This window comes from Cheilinus undulatus, linkage group 17, assembly GCF_018320785.1.
Source record: "Cheilinus undulatus linkage group 17, ASM1832078v1, whole genome shotgun sequence".
In the NCBI taxonomy this organism is placed as follows: Eukaryota; Metazoa; Chordata; class Actinopteri; order Labriformes; family Labridae; genus Cheilinus; species Cheilinus undulatus.
In genome coordinates this window covers 34,380,708-34,399,180 of record NC_054881.1, presented here as the reverse complement: position 1 = coordinate 34,399,180, position 18,473 = coordinate 34,380,708, and the positions used below count along the sequence as shown (strand labels likewise).

General features: G+C 39.3%; 1 protein-coding gene across 6 annotated transcripts in view; it reads left to right on the top strand.

The window, feature by feature from the left end:
- Positions 1 to 530: 530 nt before the first annotated feature.
- glis3 (GLIS family zinc finger 3) overlaps positions 531 to 18,473 on the top strand; it is a 35,911-nt gene continuing 17,968 nt past the window's right edge. For 2 of the 6 annotated variants that reach the window (XM_041811522.1, XM_041811527.1), the window contains exons 1-4: positions 531 to 722; positions 4,094 to 4,557; positions 9,183 to 9,351; positions 9,431 to 10,553. In XM_041811522.1, coding sequence (XP_041667456.1) covers positions 4,203 to 4,557; positions 9,183 to 9,351; positions 9,431 to 10,553 — 1,647 coding nt within the window. In that variant the 5' untranslated portion in view covers positions 531 to 722; positions 4,094 to 4,202. Of the gene's footprint in view, positions 765 to 4,093; positions 4,558 to 9,182; positions 9,352 to 9,430; positions 10,554 to 18,473 lie in introns of all 6 variants that reach the window. The other 4 variants (XM_041811524.1, XM_041811525.1, XM_041811526.1 and 1 more) reach the window with 4 other exon arrangements.

The following is an 18,473-nucleotide window of genomic DNA, read 5'->3' as shown; positions in this document are numbered from 1 at the left end:
ACATCCTGAGTCCGCCTTTGTTCAGGAGCCTGTGCTGAAGGCAGAGATAATATTCGTGTGTAGACTAAGGGTATTTGGTATCAGATAGTGAAACTTCTGACAAGCTAAGTCTATTTTGTGGATGCCTGCCAGTTGAAAATAGCTTTTGTAGTTTGTTTCCGTCTTTATACTTAAAACTTTTGACTTTAAAACCAGCTTATTGTCAACAGTGTAGTAAGGGTTCAAAATGTCTTTAAATTATGACGATTAATTTACTGCGTCACAAGAAAAAAAATGCTGTATTAATTTGTAAAATGAATAAATCTACACTAAGAGAAAACGGCGCGTTATTAATCTTTAAATGTATTGTTTTAAATCAAATTCGCTCATCATTGAACCAGTGTTTAAAAAGGGGGTCTGAAAGGGCACGAGATCAACCGCGTACGCTCGCGCGCTTAAATCGTCTAATCTTTAATTCTTCACTGCAGAGTCTCGGTCGTTGTCTGAAATGACGTGGCTCACACAAAGCCGTGTCAAGGGCAGAGGGGGTTGTAGTTTAATGGGTGAAGAAAAGAAGTTCCTGGAAACAGGAGTGAGGCGGGACGCTGTGGATTAAACAGAGATTCCTCCGAGGCTGGACTTCCCTGACCAGTGTTCACCCATCACCAAGTCTCTGAGGTACAACAGTCTTCATTCCCTCTTGTGAAGTTTATCCTGCTACTTTCCAAACTTCGTCAGAGTGAGTGAGTATCCTAGCATGACTTTAGCGAAAGTTGTGGCAACAGGTGAGTGAAGAGTTGCCTTCTGCCAGTAGACAACACAACGTGACTTTATTCCGAATATATTCAGCTATGTCTGCATTTAAAGTTTAGCTAGTCAAGTCACTAAATTTCTTTTGTACTGTGGCAACATTTTCTAAACCTTCATGTAATGCCTTGACTTTTATTATGCCTGTATTTAAAATAATCTGTATCTTTTATTTTGTCTGTTCAGCCTAATCTGCTAGAATGTACAAAGATGGTGCGCAGTAATGTTTTTGTGTGACCTGCTTTCTGTAAGGGTCAAAGAAAGCACACAACCTTTACAGTTTCAATGAAATATTAAAGTTGTTGTTTGGTTAATCTTTATGGAACCCACATTTATTATAAAGCAGTATAATGCACAGTTCCCAAACATGCTAAATGCAGCACATAATGAGTTGATTAGAACCATATAAACCTTATCATAAGTGATTACTGCAGTATGTAAGACATACTGCATGGACTATTAAAGCAGATGAGTATAAGGTTAAAGTATAAGGCTTTATAAGAACAAATGGGGAGAACCATTGTTGCCAGAGCAAAGTAATAATAACAATGTAGTTGATAATCACAGTCAAGAAAAAATAAAAGTGATAACAATGAAATTAAATCTTGAATCGATGTCTGTCAAAACTAGCTAGGAATAAAGGAATAGTATATCGAAGAATAATTGGGAATAAATAGAAGTATATAAGAAAAGTATATACAGTCGAGCAGTGGTTCCTAACCTTTTTCCTTGGAGCACTACTTGTAATATTATATATATTGCTGTCAAAGAAGCATCAATTTTAATTTTTTTTTAGGGATGCACGATAGTGGATTTTTGCTGATATCTGATACAGCGATAATTATAGACTCATTTTAGCCGATACCGAGATTTAAACATGCTTTTCTGACAAGAAATTTCAATCCTTGTGTAGGCTATATTAAATAACTCTAAATCAAAAATGAAATGGATGCTTCACAAGCATTAGGAGACCACAGTTTCACATATGACAGCTTTCCTTTTCTTTTCAAGGAACTGTTTCCTGAGAGCCTAGCGTCTCTCTCCATTATCTCGCGGGGGAACTGGTCGTTTAACCCATGATGTGTGCCTTTAAGTTTCCTTCCTTGTCCTTTGACAAATTCTTTGTGTTTGAAATGTTTGAATTTGGCGAAGATCGGGCGATGTTTCTGTTCCTTTTTAATAGCTCCTAGGCAGTGAACACGGTGGAAAGTTATGTTTTTAACATTGTTGGAATCTTGAGTTGTGTAGTGGGAAGATCCTTCAGTGCATCTTTGGGGTCTGAGGGTGAGCGGTCCGTGGGTTCAGGAATACTGGTAAAAATAAGGTTGTCTCACACTGAGCGTGCTTGTAAATCCAGTATGGTATCTTTTAGCTGTTTATTGTCTTTGGTGATGGAGGCTATTTCAGTGGTGAGGGTTTGGATAATGGACTTGTTTTCAGCAGTTAGTGTGATGATTTGTTCTTGGCTAAACTCCAGACTGTGTTTTAGACCTTGAAATTCTTCGTGCAGTAGATCACTGGCAGCAAACTTTACATCTAAGGCTTACAGTTTATTGTCTGTGGAGAGGAGTCTGTCACTAACCTCAGTGAAACAGTGCGGCGCCTTGGTCTGCGTTGGTGAGTCAGTAAGTGAATCCAGTGATCTGGCTCGTTTGGCATCGGGAGAAGTGTTGGAGGAGTAGCTATGTTTTTTCCTCCCCATGTTGCTGACCAGGTTATAGGAGTCATCGATGTATTTCCCAAGTCATCAGTTTGACAGCAGTGTGGTGTAGAGTGGAGATATTACGCCATTGGCTTTAGTTTTAAAGTTTTTTTGGCTTTTGAGGTGTCAGCGGTGGCAACATGCCACCATGTTTGATCATACACCAAGTCTCGCAGGAACAGGAATCCAGGTTTGAGGATGACCAATGAAAAAACTTTAGTCCTTAAAAACACTTTAAAGTTTAAAGAATGGGGGTAAATAAAGAAAAAGACCTCATCTGATAAAGGTCTGTTGATTTAGCCTAAAACTCCACCAATTTATTAGTATATATGGACAAAATTTACAGTCATTTACAATATATGCTGAAATACACAGGCAAAATATTGGATGTAAATATCGGCAGAAATTTTGATATGTGCCAATACCGATACCAGACCGATGATATCGTGCATCCCTAATTGTTTTCATTGATAAAATCCCAATAAACAAGCTCATAAACATTTGTCATTACCAAAAGACCTTACATACCATCTAATAAGTGAGTTACATTGATTTTAGTTAATTTGTGCAAACCTAATTTTGACAACCTTAGAGTATGGAAGGATATAGAGTATAAGCTAGTGTACATTGTAAACCCTATTTGTAAATCTTACTTTAAAAATCAAGCAAACTGCTTTAAAAACGGATTTAAAATGACTTTTGGACCTCAGTTAAGTAATCTTGATAATCTAGCTTTTTAGTGTTGTGCACTTGAGTTTTATAACTTAAGGTAATTTGTAATTAACCCATGACAAACTAAGTCTTCAAGTGGCAATGACTGAAAAGTGCATATTGAATTTGGAAGTGCTTTTCATTGTATTCAGCACACCAGGAATGTAACATCAGCACTGCTTCATTAAGGTGGGACTTCTCTAACTGAGTCAGTAACTTTACTCATGGTGCAAAAGTGTTTAATGCCCAAATAAATCCTGGGAAAACTGCAGACTAAGAGATAATTGTCAGATAATTTGAGGAAAATGCAAAAAAATACTTGAAGGGAAAAAGTACTGTTTGCTTAAAACTAAAAGTGGGTTACATCAGCTGTGAAAAATAGAGCTGGCATGGCTCAGGGATCATCATTTACTATTTTCCATGGTCTGGTTTGACAAATTTCCTCACGCAAAGTTCCAGAATATCATTTAATCTGACCTGTAATCCAGTTTGGCCTAATTTATGAAAAGTAACTTAAATGTAAAATGGAACATTTAGTCCACAAAATAGTTCAAGTTCATTAATAATGAGAAGTTACTACTACTGAAAATGAAGAATAAGTCACAGACAATTGTAAATAAATTTAACTTTTTTTATTTACTGAGTTTACACTCATGTTTATCTCTTTTTTAGAAGTGGCATCTTAAATGATTGGTGATCGTTGCCTTAGAAGGCATTGTACACTCATGAATGTGGTCTTTATATATTTCAAATAATTTATAATACACCAAGTATGGCGTATGGTTGATTCATTACAGCTGACTTTGCTGTTTTCAGTCTACTAAAGGTGTTTTTTTCTTTGTTTGTTGGATCTACTGTAAGTTTAATATTCCTTGTTTTTGAATCATTTACCAGGTCTGTGCAGTGAACTACCTTCTTCCTGCGCAAAGGTCATTTGACGGACTTCATCATCTTGAATTGACCTCCTTACGAACTCAGAGCCTCTGATCAATCTGCTTTCAACATGAGTGGGCAGGGCTGTCAACTCCTGGTGTCCCCATCGTTGAGCGTTATGAGAGGACACCAGTCGCAGTCCATCAGGATGCCCATGGCTTCCCCCCAGCGGGCCAGTTTCAGTTCCTCCTCAGGCATGGGGAAAGTGAAAAAAGGGACTATTCACTCCTTTACATCTGGAAAACAAGGCACAAGTCATGTTGTTCTGCCTGCTCTGAGCCTCCACAGACAGGTGTTGACAAATGGCACACACCCAAATGTGCAGACTGCATCACTTCACAAACAAGGCCCCGCTCATCCTCCAACCACTACAGTGACCTCTGACATGCAGACAGGACTCTGCTCCTCTAAAAACAGCTTCAAAGGTAAAAAAGGGATGAAAGAGTCTAATTAGACCAGAACTCAGAAGCAAACTGTGACTATGATAAGATAATTATTATTAAGGTAAACTTGATAATGATAACTAAACACAATAAAAACAAAAAAACTAAACTAATAGTAGATGCACTTTATGTGAATTCCACCAACAGTGAGCTCACAATTAAAACAATTTAAAAAAGATGATAACTTCTCTGTATAACGCTGGGAGCAATCCCAGAATGCTTCAAAATAGCTTGCATTGTTTACCAGGAAAGCCACTTTTAACAGCTTTTCTCTCTCACTAATGAAATTTATCTATGAAATGAAATAAGTGGAGGTCCACATTACATGAGGAGCTTAGGGGCGATAGAACCAAGACAGTCTGGCTGCAGACCATTCATCTCTGACATCGTTTCATTCAGAACAAAATACATGGTGAAAATTTCTAAATAAAATTAGATTAACCCTCTGTTTTGGGTTAGGGTAAGGGTTAAGGTAACAGTTAAGATACCAAAAGTTGAAAGATAAAAACCTGACCTGCAAAATGTGATTACAAAATATTTTATAAAGCGTAAAGAGTAAACAGTCTGCTTATAGGAAAAAGCTCATACTCCATAAACACATTATAATGCAGCATGTGCAGCTTATGTAACATCCTTAGCTGCTAAGCTACATAGATAATGAAGCTACACAGCTATTATAACTACCTAGTTATGAAGCTAAAGCTTGGGTCACAAAGCAGCTACATAAACTACATAGCTCGATAGCTGTAGCTACGTTTACTAGGAGTGTAAAGGTACATTTAATTGTACCGTACCCGTTCGGTACGGGCCTCTCTGTACGGTACAGACGTGTACCATATGGATACATGTTGAACCAAGCTCATACACAGATGGAAAACCTGAGAACACACTTTCCTGGCAACCACACAACCACAGCAAACGACAGCAACAGCCTGAATATCCCCAGATAAAAGTGTCCTGTTTAGGAACACTTTGTTGCCAAGTAAAATACAACAGTGGGCAAGAACAACAACAGTAGCGCTGACATTATTCAGCAGGTGTGTTGCTGACAGCATGTTGTCCAGCGGACCAATCAAAACATTTAAAAAGGCTCCACTCAAACAAGAACATCACTGTAACGAGAAACAACAAAAAGTCTCACCAGCCAGTCATGTATTTCCCATGATTAGCCTCGGAGGAGGGAGAGAGGGGACTCCATCATGTCTGCAGCTGCATCATAGGTAAAGTTATCCTCAGATTTCACACAGCTCTAACCTCTTTATCTGCCAAGATGGGCATTGAAAAGTTCTCCCGAACTTTGTAGTTGGTCCCACTGTTTAAAGAAGTAATCCAGTGCTGAAGTCTGTGTTGAAATCTGCAGGATAGATGTTAATTAGCATACCTAACAAGCTAACTTACGGTTGTATGATGATGTGTTCAAGTTGGCTGGGAAATTTTAGCGTTTAAAGAATGGGTATAAATATGTCAATATATCAATTAAAATAACCTAGTAATTCAAAAATGTATTTATTTATTAATATTTTTATTAATCGAAGACCTTTTGGAAGGAGGTTGCAGCATTATTAATAATTTAAATATAATTTATTCAGCCTCTTTATTTTAATACATTTTAATACAATTTAAATAATAATAATAAATTCTGTTATTTGCTTTAATTACTGTACCAAACCGTGACTTCAAAACCGAGGTATGTACTGAACCGAAATTTTTCCATACTGTTACACCCCTAATGTTTGCTGAAGTTTACATTGCAACAGCTAACATATGTAGTAAAGTTAATTACATAGCTAGTGTAGCTATGTAGATTTTGTTAGAGCTAACAAAGTTAAAGCGAGCCATTGTACATGTAACTCATCTAAAATGGGTCTATACATAATTTAATTCTGGATTAGAGCTGTGATCTTTTTCTGGTTTATTTATGGATGTTGCTTGGTCTTTAATGTTTGCAACGCAGTTATTTAAAGAATGTTACAGCCAGACTTTGTTTATTAAAAAAGTTGAATTTAAAGAAAATCTAAAACTGTAAATACATTGTAAAACTGCAGCACTTATGTTCGGTGTAAACCGTCTTTGACAGTGGCCGTCAGACTCCTCTTGATAGAATGCACAGCCTATAGCTGAGAATAATTCTATAACAAGTAAATAACACAAAATTTAAATGAGATACAGTAACAGAACTGCAGTTCTTTTATGTAACATCCATCCGTTAAACATATAGCAACAATAGTTTTATCTCTCACAGCAGGTCTGTGATGGCAGCTGCTGTCAGAAGGAAAGGACTAAGTGAAAAACAAAAAGAATCAAGAGTTGTTTTTTTTTTTATTTAAATGAAAATGCTCAAGTGACTAATGTTGTGTAGCTTTTTTAATTACAAAAAATACAGTGGGATAATCTTACACAGAACAAGAAAATAAAGAATACACAGACAAGTATTTATGTTTATTTTTACACTATATGTGAAATAACAATTTGCCATTTCTATATTAATAATGAGACATTCAAGCACATATCTTAAAAATAGCGTGGCTATCAGACTGATATGTGTTCTGTCTCGACTTTACCAGTATCACAACACAGTCACTGTTTGCTCCCAACAACCTCGCCGTCTTCCTCCTAGACTTCTGATCTTATTTATTGAGAATTAACCGAGTGTAAAACTTTTCTACAGAGAAGAAGTGGGAGGAGGTGAAAGGCTCATTAGTGATTAACAGAGCAGAAAGTGTGTCTGGCCTGCTCAGGTTGGAGAGTGTATGTATGTAATGTCCTGCATAACTTTGGTTAAAGAAGGCTAGACATGATGCAATTGGGTTTCATAACATTTTTTTTTAATTCTTTAAATTGGATATGAGATATAAACTGAAAATGCACACCATCGAATTATTTGTACCACTAGAAGGAAACCAGGGTTATTGGGATAGATATGATGCAATACGATACCATGCCATAGCACTCAGTATGATACAGTACCATACGATATGATGCAACATGTAATGATAGGATAGGATACCATACAATACAGTGCCTATAAAAAGTATTCCCCCCTTGGATGTCTTACCCTTTTATTGCAAAATCAATCATGGTCTATTTAATTTTTTTTTAACAACAAAACAGTCTTCGACGTTAAAGTAAAAACAGATTTCTACAAAGTAATGCAAATTAAATAAGAAAATCTGTAATGTTAAAGGAGACTGCGTAAATATTGACCTGCTTCAACAGATGTTCAGCCAGTTGGTGCTAGCAGTCTCACAATTAGCAAACACCAAACACCGCACATTGCCACAAACACACCATCCCCACTGTGAAGCACAGTGGTGGCAGCATCATGCTGTGGGGATCCTTCTCAGCAGCCAGCCTTGGAAGGCTTGTAAAGGTAGAGGGTAAAATGAATGTGGCAAAACATTGAAAATTCCTGGAGGGCAATCTTATTCAGTCTGCAAGAGAACTAACGCTTGGGAGAAGATTTATTTTCCAGCAAATTAACGAACAGAAGCACACAGCGAAAGCTACACAGAAATGGTTAAAGACAACGAGGTGAATGTTCTGGAGTGGCTGAGAAAAAGGCCAAACCTCAAACAAATAGAGAATTTGTGGGTGGAATAGAAAAGGGCTGTTCACACCTGATCCCCATGCAACCTGATGGAGCTTGAGCAGTTTTGTGAAGAAGAATGGAGTACAATTGCAGAGTCCAGATGTGCAAGCCTGGTTGAGACCTATCCACACAGACTTAGTGCTGTGATTGCAGCCAAAGGTGCATCTACTAAATACTGACTGGAAGGGGGTGAATATTTATGTAGACACTTATTTTAAACTATATCTTTTTGTCAAAAAGTCAATTTATATTGGCCATGATTGATTTATGAAATCAGTAAACGTATAAAACATCCAAGGGGATGAAAACTTTCTATAGGCACCGCATGATACAATATGAACAGTTACGATACAATACAATAACATATGATATTATTTGGTCAGATATGATCATATGTGTATTCAAAATCACCCTCATTGCACAAGATCTACATAAAAATAATAAAAGCAAGCAATAAATAAGTCAAGAAAAAAAAACACTATTATGACCATGATGCTTATGCACAATCACTAAAGCCTTAAGAACAATTGTTCAAAATTTCTATCAGGTGGGTGTGATTGAGGCTTTAAACAAGTGTGGTATTTATTGAAGGACTCCTTGTCGTCAGATAGATGGTAAGAGCTCATACAGAGTGAAGGATGTGTGACGAATTGAATAAAACTCTTTCTACATTAAAAAAACACTGGCTGTGTTTTGCTATGATCAGACAGTTAAGCAATTCGATGTCCTTCTGTAAATGTTTGCAGCCAGAATGAGGTTATTACAGAAAAAGTGGAGGTAAATCTTGATGAATGGTCGTCAAAGTACAACATAGTAAAAAGGAATCCTGTGACCACATACACAGGCTCATATAGGTAAAAAGTGCATGTCTGATGTGAAGGCAATATAAACCATCGCTGGGCACAACAGCCACATCCAATTCAGAGAAGGATGCACTGACACTCATAAATGAACAGCTAAAAGTTATTTTATGTGCATGTTTTTCAACCTTTTCTTCATTTATTGGGCTTTTCTCCAGCAGGTTGCTCCACGTTCCGGCATTCCATGGAGGTTTTTGGTCAGCCAGCTGCTCCTAACCTAACGGTGACCAGCAGTCCAATGTCTGTTGCCCCACTGCATCAGTATACTGCAGCACCTCATCCTCCATCACACCCACATGGTGTGCAGATCCCCCACATTGAAGCCAGGTTGGAATATCAGTAACAGTATGCAATAATGTGCCTGCTTAACTTTCAAAGGGATACTAATGACAGCAATGTGTTTCAGATCCTTACTGTCCAGAGAGTCCCTGGCATCCACCACCCTCAGTCTGTTTGAGACTCAGTCAGTGTTTAGTGGCAGACATGACTGGCCGTATGGCTACCGTGTCCTCCCTCCAGTGAGTCTACCGCCAGCCAGCGAGGGAGGAGAGCAGCTCGGCCTTTCCCCTGGCACAGCCATGTCCGGCACCACCATATCAGGTGGCACCAGCACCTCTGCCTCACTGCCTTCTTACCTCTTTACATGCGACGCCGGAAGCCCCCGGCAGTCCCGCGCTAAGAAGAGAGCTCTTTCCATGTCGCCGCTGTCGGACGTCATGGGTATTGATTTCAACTCTATCATACGCACATCTCCTACTTCTCTTGTGGCTTATATCAATGGTTCTCGCAGCTCTCCAGCCTCCCATCCCACTCTGTCACCTGTCCAGTCTGAGGGTTATGGTCACTTCCTGGGTGTGAGAGGCAGCTGCATCCCCCAGGCTCATCCCTACAGCTCCTCACAGGCTCTAGCCCCACATGGAGAAGGCAGTCGAATACAGATGCTTGAAGAGGGAGGGGGTCTGAAGAGCCAGATGGCTAACATGGTGGTGGAGCATCAGTGCCTCCCAGAGGAAGGAGGGGCAGAAGGGAAGACTTCAGAAAGCTGCAGCCAAACCACCAACAACCTGCTGCCATCTCTAGAGCTACAGCCAGCCATGTTAGCCACTATCCAAGAAGCTGCAACTCCACAAGGGCCTCCACCACCTTACCACTCGCACCAACACATACATCTCACCAGACGTCACTGCAAATTAAAGCCATCCACTCAGGACGCTCTCGCACATGCTCCTCCTGTTCCTCCAAGGCATGGTGTAAGCTTTTTACCCCAGGTGCCAATGTTGGAGGAAGAAGAAGGAGAGCTGGAGGACTATGGGGCCCACTGCTGCAGGTGGTTGAACTGCACTGCCATTTATGAGCAAAAGGAGGAGCTGGTAAGGCACATAGAGAAACTACATGTAGACCAGAGGAAGGCGGAGGATTTCACATGCTACTGGGTGGGCTGTCCACGCAACTTCAAGCCATTCAATGCCCGATATAAGCTTCTTATTCACATGAGGATCCATTCAGGAGAGAAACCCAACAAGTGCACGGTACAGTATGTAGATCACGGCCCTGGCTCTCCTCATGCAGCTACTTTATATTCATACTTTATATTCTTTTAAAAAGGACATTCCCCCTTCTAATGATTCTCTTTTATTCTTTTGTAAAATGCAAAGTTAATGCAGTAAAAGCAGGAAGATTATGAATGTCAGGGCTCCATTGAGTTCAGTTCTCAGTGTTGCATTCAAAGCCACAATATCTGTTTGAAAGCTTCAAGCCTCAGGCTGCAGAAAGAAAAAATCTTTTCAAGACAAATACCTTCATGTGCTCTATGTTTACCACCAAGGTTTGGATCAAAAAATATGGCCTCTCTCTCCTCTTACCGTTAGCTGTGAAGTAATTAGCACAGCTCTTTGATAACTGACATGGGAGTTAACTCAATTATGTAGTTATTAAATCAGCACAAAGGATGCCTAGCTCTTCAGATCTGGCCTGGCTCTGTGGCTCTCTTGTAGCTCCCGGGCCTGTCAGCAAGCAAGGGTTTGCCAGGCCACTGTCTGACAAACTTGGCTCTCATTCTGGGAAGGTGATGCCCCGTGGTCTGGCTCTCTACAGGTCTGTTACTGTGGCCAAAGAGTTGGGATTTGTCCATGGAAGTCATTACTGTTGTTGTAGTAGTTTTGTTTGTCCAACATGCATACTTTAGTTCTTACTGTTAGTTTGCAGTTCATTGATGTAGCTTTTAAGCTGTATTAGCTTGAAGTTTTAAGTCTTAAAATAGAGACCTAAGACAGGGAGTCTTAAGGCATTGTTAGATGGCAGTACTTTAGGCTAATTCTTTGGCATAACATGCTTTTATTATTTAGCAAAGAACCTAAATAATAACAACTGGGGCTAATTTGGAACTGCTGTAGCTTGTAGCTTTTAACCAACCAGTTTCTAAACACTGGAAATTGGCATAAGATGATAAGCTAGAGATTACCTGAATTATTCACAGTTTATTCAGAGGGAACTATAAATGTTGATTCACAAAGAAATGCATGAATTTACCCTCAAATAAAGCATTGTTTAGGCAGAGGACCTTGTGTAATGTTTATGCAAATCCATCCAGTTGATGCGCAATAATTCAGGACATTCTGGCTACAGACTGTAGATCTCAGATCCCTCTTTTAAATTGTTAATGTGAGACTACAGTCTGAAAGTGCTGTTCTTGCCAGTGCAATGTATTTCCAGTTTTTCAACTTTATTCATAAACAAAGTCTGGCAGTTACATTCATGAAATAACCACATTGCAAACATTACAGACTGAGCAGCATTCCATAAATAAAACAGAAGAAGGTGGGAGGTCTAACCCCAGGGTAAATTTGGCCTATGTATAGACCCTTTTTACAAGTATATAGGTGGACAGTGGCTCACTTTAGCTTCATTAGCTTTAGCTAGAACTAATATAGCTATGCTAAGTACAGGCAGGTACATCTCAAAAAATTAGAATAACATGAAAAAGTTCAATATTTTTTGCCACTCATTTCAGAAATTGAAACCCATATATTAAATAGACGCATTACACATAGAGTGAACTATTTTAAGCCTTTATTTCTTGAAATGTTGGTGATTATGGCTTACAGATAATGGAAACTCAAAATTCAGTGTTTCAGAAAATTAGAATATTACATAAGATCAATAAAAAAGCATATTTTAAACAGAAATGTCATGCTTGGTTGGGCCTCCTTTTGCATGAATTACTGCATCAATGTGGCGTGGCATGGAGGCAATCAGCCTGTGGCACTGTTCAGATGTAATGGAAGCCCAGGTTGATTTGATAGCGGCCTTCAGGTCATCTGCATTGTTGGGTCTGGTGTCTCTCATCTTCCTTTTGACAATACCCCATAGATTCTCTGTAGGGTTCAGGTCAGGCTAGTTTGCTGGCCAATCAACCACAGTAACACCATGGTCATTGAACCAGCTTTTGGTACCTTTGGCAGTGTGGGCAGGTGCCAAGTGCTGCTGGAAAATGAAATCAGCATCTCCATAAAGTTTGTCAGCAGAAGGAAGCATGAAGTGCTCTAAAATTTCCTGGTAGATGGCTGCGTTGACTGTGGACTTCAGAAAACACAGTGGACCAACACCAGCAGATGCCATGGCAGCCCAAACAATCACTGACTGTGGAAACTTCACACTGGACTTCACACAGCATGGATTCTGTGCCTCTCCACTTTTCCTCCAGACTCTGGGACCTTGATTTCCAAATGACATGCAAAATTTACTTTCATCTGAAAAGAGAACTTTGGACCACTGAGCAACAGTCCAGTTCTTTCTCTCCACAGCCCAGGCAAGATGATTCTGATGTTGTCTCTGGTTCAGGAGTGGCTTGACACGAGGAATGCCACATTTGTAGCCCATGTCTAGGATTCATCCGTGCATAGTGGCTCTGGATGCGCTGACTCCAGCCTCAGTCCACTCCTTGTGAAGCTCCCCAAAATTCTGAATGGATTTTGCTTGACAGTCCTCTCAAGGCTGTGGTTATCCCTTATGCTGGTGCACCTTTGCCTACCACACTTTTTCCTTCCACTCAACTTTCTATGAATATGCTTGGATACAGCATTCTGTGAACAAGCAGCTTCTTTAGCAATGACCTTTTGTGGCTTACCCTCCTTGTGGAGGGTGTCAATGACTGTCTTCTGGACATCTGTCAAGTCTGCAGTCTTCCCCATGATTATGTAGCCTGCTGACCCAGACTGAGAGACCATTTAAAGGCTAAGGAAACCTTTGCAGGTGTTTGGGGTTAATTAGCTGATTAGGGTGTGACACCATGACTTTCCAAAATTGAACTAATTTTTAGATGCACCTGTAGTTAACATTTCTGCGTGAGTCAATGTAGCTAAGTTTAAGGCAGTATTGCTTCAGACCATTGCTCCCTGACTGCCACTCTCACAGACTGTTCATCTGAGGCAGCATGTATCTCAGAACGTAAATACGTAAAAATAAAATCTGATTAAATTTCAGGTTAGGATAAGGGCCAAAATAATGGTTAGGATACCAAAAGTTAAAAGTTAAAAGCGTTACGTAAAATAAAACCAGATAAGCAGTCTGCTTACAGGGTAAAAGACCCTCTACCAAGACGAGATTCTAAGGCAGCAGTTGTAGCTTACATAAGCTGCGTTAGCCACGTAGATAATTAAGCCAAAGCAAAGCTCCAAAAGCAGCTATGTAAGCTACATATCTATGTTAGGTAGCTTTAACCATATTTGCTAAATCTCACGTTGCTAAAGCTAATTTAGGAATAGATAACAGAGCTAAGAAACTATGTAGCTGAAGCTAAGCTCACAAGCAGCTACGTAAACTATGTTATCTATGTGGCTAAGTTAGCTTTAATGGCCTATACTAACACTCACATTGCTGAAGTTAACTTATCATTCATAGATAGATCCATACATGACTTGCCGTGGGGCTAACTTAGCTACATAGGCTTATGTAGTAAAGTTTATTCCATAGCTAGTAAAACTATGTTAGCTTTAGCTAAAGCTAATGTAGCTTAACTGAGCCACTGTTCGTGTAACTACTTCTAATGGGTGTATATGTACATAATTTAATCCTGGATTAGATTTATGACCTTTTTCTCTTTTCATTCATGAAGTGTTGTTTAGTTTGTAATGTTTTCAGTGTGGTTATTTCATGAATGCAACTGCCAGACTTGAGCTTAGCAAATGTAGATAAAGATACCACAGCTATGTAAGCTATGTAGTAGAACTTAGCTAACTTTAGCTTCATATAGATATACATGAGCTTCATTAGCTTTAGATTTGATTATGTAGCTCCATGATCTACCTATCTTACACAAATAGTGGAGCCATGTAAGCTGCATTTGCTACATTAGAATGTTTTCATGGAGGACGAGTTTTTTTCCTGTAAGCAAACTGTTTACTTGGCTTTATTAAATGTTTTGTAATCAGGTTTTGCAGGTCAGATGTTTTTTACTTTAACTTTAGGTATCCTAGCCCTTACCTTGACCCTAACCATAACAAACTGAAACTTTAATCTAATTTAATTTCAAAAGTTTTAACATGTATCTGTGTTCTGACAGATGCAGCATCTCATAATAACAGATCACTGAAGTCATAGGGATTTGTAGTCTTAGTATCGTGAGAAGTGGTACTAAATTTTATGTCAGTTTTACTCGTAGTCGGCCACTCAAAATTTTAAAAAGTCCGCCTTCTAAGGTTGTTTGAAGAAGTGCTGCTGGGTTTAAAACAGGATTCTTCCTGTTGGAACAATAAGGTACAAAATCTCATGGCAATCTACATAATAGCCGTTTGATAATAACAGAGTTTTTACCACCAGTGCACCCACCATTAGACAGATATTTCCATCAGATGAGCTATTAGCAGGGCTCAAAATTATTTATGGATTGTACACAACTCTTAACTCCCTGCTTTGTCACTCCCACTGGGAAAATACTTGAGGCCTAGATGAGAAATTGACAAACCACAGGCCAAACATGCTTCACGTCGCTGCTCTCAACAAGTCAATTATTAACCGCATGCATACCTGCAGTCGACCTTCTGTACTAAAATACTCACTTATTAGTCAAAGCCTACTCTGTTGCCATGGGGCTGCAAATGTCAGAAAGGTCTATGCTCAATAATCTTTAGGTAATATAGAAAGAATTTAAGGTGGCACTTCTGGTATGGCATTACACGCACAGACTAATTCTGAGTACAAACAGAAAAGACAGTATGTAAGATTTATATTTCCTACTGCATGGTTTTTCTTTTGGTTAATTTTGAGCATTATAAGGGACAGATATCTTTTCTTAAATGGACAATTTTAGGCATCAGCGTGAGACTATGAGATTTATTCTATTAAATTATATACTAAAAAAGCCTGACTATCACAGAGCTATGTAAAACACCAGGGCCACTTTTTCAAAGGAAGTGATAGACATGTGAATCAATGTAAAGGTGATAAATGAGGTGTGAGCCAGAAGGAGAACAATGCAGTAGCTTCGTGTTACACAGTGAACATATGGGGCATGCCCAGGCTTGTTCCTGTCATCTCACAATCTGTTTCACGATGATTTAATTGTTTGCTAGCATATCCTTGACCCATAAGTGTATTTGCATCTGTCACTGTGATTTAAACATATGAGGGTTTGAAAGCTTGTGTTCGAAACCAAAACAAGATGATTTTTACTGGTATTACTAATTGACCTACAGGAAGTAGCTTTTTGGAAATGCTAGCTTATTATTGCTTCTCTTTCTAATAACACTGATAAAGTCCACAGCTTAAACTCCAATTAAATGAGTATCAGATGACAGTTTGCATTATCTAAAACAATTCCTAGCATAAGTCATTTAACAGTTTTGGCAAGTCTGGCAAATGTTTCACATTTTCCTTTCAGTTTGCTTTACTTATGCAGTGATAAATATGTGTTTTTATAATCTTTCTAGGGCTGTCCACTATAATGCATCAATCATTAACTAAGGTCAATCATCAGTGCTATTTTTTAATTGCAATTAATCAAGTTTTATTGTGCCCTTCAGCACACTTTGGTCAAACCACAGCAGAGTCTCCATGTAGCCACAGTGATGTAAAAAAAAAATCACCACTGCTCTCAATTTACTTAAAAAAAAAAGATAGCTAAGTGGACAAGTAAAGTCATCTGGATCTTTTGGTTTCAAACATTTACCTTTTTCCTGTTTCCTGATGTCATTTTCAATCCATAACAAGCTCCTCTTACCTCTTATATTCATGCTATCATCTTCAATCTACCCCATATTCCTTGTTTTATTTCACTTTAAAACTCTGTATCCAAACAGGAAGTCAGTCACTCTGAAGTCAGGCATATACTGTGCAATTCCGACTGATTCGCTTATGATGCACAACTGTCATGCACCATTTGTGTGCTTACACTCTACAGTCTAAATGTTGGGAACAACTTGAGTGCTCATACTTTACGAATGAAGTCAGGACGGACTGACAAAAATCTGTGGATTTCCTTTTGAAAAAGTCTCACATACTCTCCCGCTACCTCTCTTTCTATCCCACACGCACAAACAGCATCATCATCCATGTCAGCTGGAGGTCCGTGGGTAGAAATGTCTCCTGCTTATTTCCTTTATTATCGCAGGGTTGGTGGGCATTAGAAAGTAATCCTTGTTGTTGTCATGATGATTTAAGATGTCTGCCAGTTTACAGAGGAAATAATACCACAAAGATGAGAATTCTGCTCATGGTTCACTGTGGGAGTATCTGAGTTGTATGACCAAAATATCAAACGTTTCAGAAATCAATCCAACTAGTGGGGTTGAGATGGTCTGGTCGTAGTCTGGCCATCAGACGTGACAGAAACAGCGGAAGCGCATACATATGTAAGGACAGTATGCTGTCATACGCCTATTCTACAGCATTAAGTGGAGGGAGAAATGCAGAGATGATAAAGCCCTGTGTTTATCCTTAAAGCTAAAAGTCTCTTCTATTTTGTGTGTCTTTAGTTGACACACACCGAGCACAGCGTTCCTCTGCGCTCTCCTCAGAGTGTCTGGTGCAGCACTCATCTGGGCTGTGTTGATCCAAACAAAATCTAGGAAGTTTAGGAAACTCGCAGTCCTTTTTTACTTCTTTGGCAGTTTTTGCACCAACTCCTGGGCCCAGTGCCACCCAATTGGCGTAATAACATAATTTCAGTTAAAAATATCATCCACCTGCTGTAATGCTTGTCAGAAAATACAGTTTTTCATGACGTCAGAGCTTTGAGAGCTGGTGGTGGCACGAAATTTGCTGGTGGCGGCCGCTTCTTAATTTTATATGCAGGAAAAACCCTGATAATAGCAACCAACATAATAACAATATTTTGATTTACAATGCCCTGATGGTTTTTGAAGGCTTGTAGCCGTACCAATGGTGTTTTGGGGCAGAACCAGTAGTAGCTAGGGCCAACCAGGGACTCCTGAAATCTGACTGGCCCCCCTAAAATCCTTAAGATGATTGGCTATTTGCCTTGTCAGCCATTAATTAGCCTTTAAGCATACCCAATTACTAAGCATATCTCCATCATAAGATTGGTTTTACTAACCTTTCAGTCCTCAGGATAAGGCATATAAAAGTGGCCCCACCATCCTTGTATATTTTCATATGCAGCCCTGAGTGGGAAAAATTTGGACACTCTTGCTCTATGCCATGCAGTTACTGTCCTCATTATTAGTACTTAATGCAATAAGGCTAATCTGCAAGGAAAGGAGTGTGTCTTTCCCTCAAATAACTGCATAATGGCTCAGCATCTCCACACGCCTACAGCACACTAATCACTCGGTTAAAAACATGAGTGATAAGCCCACTGTAGTTTACATCTTTTGTGTGATTTTGAGAGTGAAGGCTGTCTCCTCTTCGGCAGAAAAAGGGGAGATGACATAATGTGGGAAGGGGATAGTGGAGGGGGGGAAAACTGAAGAGAAAGGTGCAACAGTTTTGGATTTTATAGAAAATCTGTACATATTTATATATTGTGATGGCACCAGTTTCAAACTAGAACACCAGAGGCGTCTTTTGAAAGTATCGAGGACAACTGGAGCAACAGCAAAACGAGACAGACACACCGCCATTTATAGAAGTAAGATGTGGTAATTTATTGTGCCATAAATCTGAGTAATATTCACATAAACTGGTGGGAAATTACAGATTTCTGTACACTTTCCCCTAACATTTGAGTGTTTTTAAACGCCATTCATGCTAGAAATTACAGGTCAAAAGACTTAGGGACTGAAAAGCTAAAAATATACAGTGCAAGGTAACAGGTGAAAGAAAAAAGCAAAGGGTAGACGTATCACTGCTGGAGTTCAGAGTGAGCTGACCTCGGAGTAGGACTGGGCACAGCACAGACGCTGCTGGCACAGACCTCAGCTGTCATTGTTCAGCCAGGGCAGGAGTACCTGCCAGGACCTGTCAGGAGCTGGCTGTAACACTGATCTACACTG